This window comes from Telmatherina bonti (assembly GCF_933228915.1).
Source record: "Telmatherina bonti genome assembly, chromosome: 12".
NCBI classification, from domain to species: domain Eukaryota; kingdom Metazoa; phylum Chordata; class Actinopteri; order Atheriniformes; family Telmatherinidae; genus Telmatherina; species Telmatherina bonti.
The window spans coordinates 18,930,508-18,932,580 of record NC_136610.1 but is presented as its reverse complement, the minus strand read 5'-3'; the positions used below and the strand labels follow the sequence as shown (position 1 = coordinate 18,932,580).

The window sequence follows — 2,073 nt, the reverse complement described above, 5'->3', positions numbered from 1 at the left end:
ATATATATATATATATATATATAATCTCAAAATGATAATTAAAATAGTTTTTATTCATAGTAGGCCGATTAAGGTAATTGTTATAGTTGTCGTCACTGCTCTGCTCCCCAACCACGTGATCGCGCACGTCCTGTTGAAGTGGGGGTTACGTGCGCGGGTACAAAACCCCGATTCACGAAAGCATCAAATCTCCAGTGAGTTGGGCACAAAGTTATGCACGCAGGCTTCAGCAGGCGCTCACAGAAGCGTTACTAGAGATACTTTCGAGAGTGACTTCAGCAGGTTGTTTACCTCATTTAGAAAAGAATTAACTTCAGCAATTATGATGTTAAAAGTTTTTTAAAGCAGTGATTTGAACAAAGGGAAAGGTTTTTATGTAGGGTACCTCCTCGTTTTAAGCCGTTGCTGCTTCAAAACAGTTTGGATTTTGGGAAAAATGACCGTGACCTAACTTCACATGTTTGTATCCACTCTCCTATTTGGTGTGTTCATCTTCGGACTCACTCGCTCGGTGTCCGGGAGCTGAAGCCCACCGGGACGCAAAGGGAACCGCGAACCCGCAGCGGCTGACCGGGATGGTGCGCCTGTGGAGCTGCCTACTGCTGGGATATCTGACCTGGAATCTGAGAATATCGGATGCTCTGGGAGAGTACTGCCACGGCTGGCTGGACGCTAATGGGAATTATCACGACGGCTTCCAGTGTCCAGAGGACTTTGACACCATGGACGCTACCGTGTGCTGCGGGTCCTGCTCGTTGCGTTACTGCTGCGCGGCCGCGGACGCACGGTTGGACCAAGGGGTCTGCACCAACGACAGGGAGATGGACAACACAGAGTTTGCAGCGCGTGAGTTGACTTCTTTTTAAAGTTCCTTCCTGTCCTAGAATGCAATTTAAAGCTAAATTTGGATAAATTAATTCTTAAATAATTTGGATTAGAACTAGAGATCCCCTAAATAAATAGCAGTACGAGATCCTCCAGGAGAGGTCAGAGGTCAGCTGAATAATTCTAAATGCGCTGAATTAGTTAGTGCCTTGCTTAAAGACACTTCAATCCTTCTAGAGATTTTTTTTGTTTTGTTTTGCTTCAGCAGGACCACCCTGTAGAACAATGAAATAATGAGAAATTGAACAGACTGAGGTTTTTTGTGCTGTTGGACAGCAAATACACACGTTTGTGCCAAAGTTTTAACACTAAATGTTTACGATTTTTGTTATTAAAGTGTGTTGGAAGTAAGGAGAGCTTTAAGCGGACACGTTTTTATATTTTTTAATACAGTTATATGATGTGTTTTACAAGTGTTTTGTGTTCTTTTTTGAAACCCCAGCTCAAATTTTCTTATACGCCTTTTTGGTCCAATGAATTCTAACAGTTTGGAAGTTGAACTTTAAGCATTCAGGAGGCAAACATTCAAGTTTCCCTCCACCTGCCTTTATCTCTGAGCTTCATTTTACTCAGCACACTTCAGATGGTTATCGTGTAAAGAGTTAAACTCAATGTTTTTGTTTTTTGATGATCTTTTTTCTCTGAGGACAAACCAACATTTTTAAAAAAGAAGAGGAAATTTGTGTGAAACTTGATGAAGTGGAGCTTGATTACAGGAATGTTTTCAGAGTCAAATCCTTCATTCACAAGCTGGCCTATTGTGCTGCCAAATACACTGTAAAGCACAGTCCCTTTGAGGGGCTCAGTCATTTTCATACTAAGGCAATCACAACATTATCACTCAGCCACTCATTTCTGTGCCTTTTTAAAACTATGCCAAGGTGTTGTATTAACCCACAGTTGGTCGTCAAGGTTTCAATAATAGGTTGCTTTAACCCTTGAAGTTTGATCAATTTTCTTTAAATTTCCCAAGCGGATACGCTTATAAGTCTCCAACCAATTGGACCACGCGCTCACAATTTCCTATTTGCTCTATTAAAATAAATAAACAACTGCAGATTTCCTCACTGAGTGCAAATGGGGTTCATGAAGTGTAACTTAAGATGTTTGTGTGTTCTGTAGGAATGTGTCTTGGTTTTGTTCAGAATACTTTAAAGGATTAGAACAAAATTAATAAATTCAGTGTTT

General features: G+C 40.8%; 1 protein-coding gene across 1 annotated transcript in view; it reads left to right on the top strand.

Moving 5' to 3' along the window:
* The first annotated feature begins 210 nt into the window (after positions 1-210).
* The window catches only part of shisa3 (shisa family member 3), a 4,250-nt gene continuing 2,387 nt past the window's right edge, over positions 211-2,073 (top strand). The window contains exon 1 of the mRNA XM_079250030.1: positions 211-846. Within this exon, the coding sequence (XP_079106156.1) occupies positions 576-846 (271 nt within the window). The 5' untranslated portion in view covers positions 211-575. The remainder of the gene's footprint in view (positions 847-2,073) is intronic.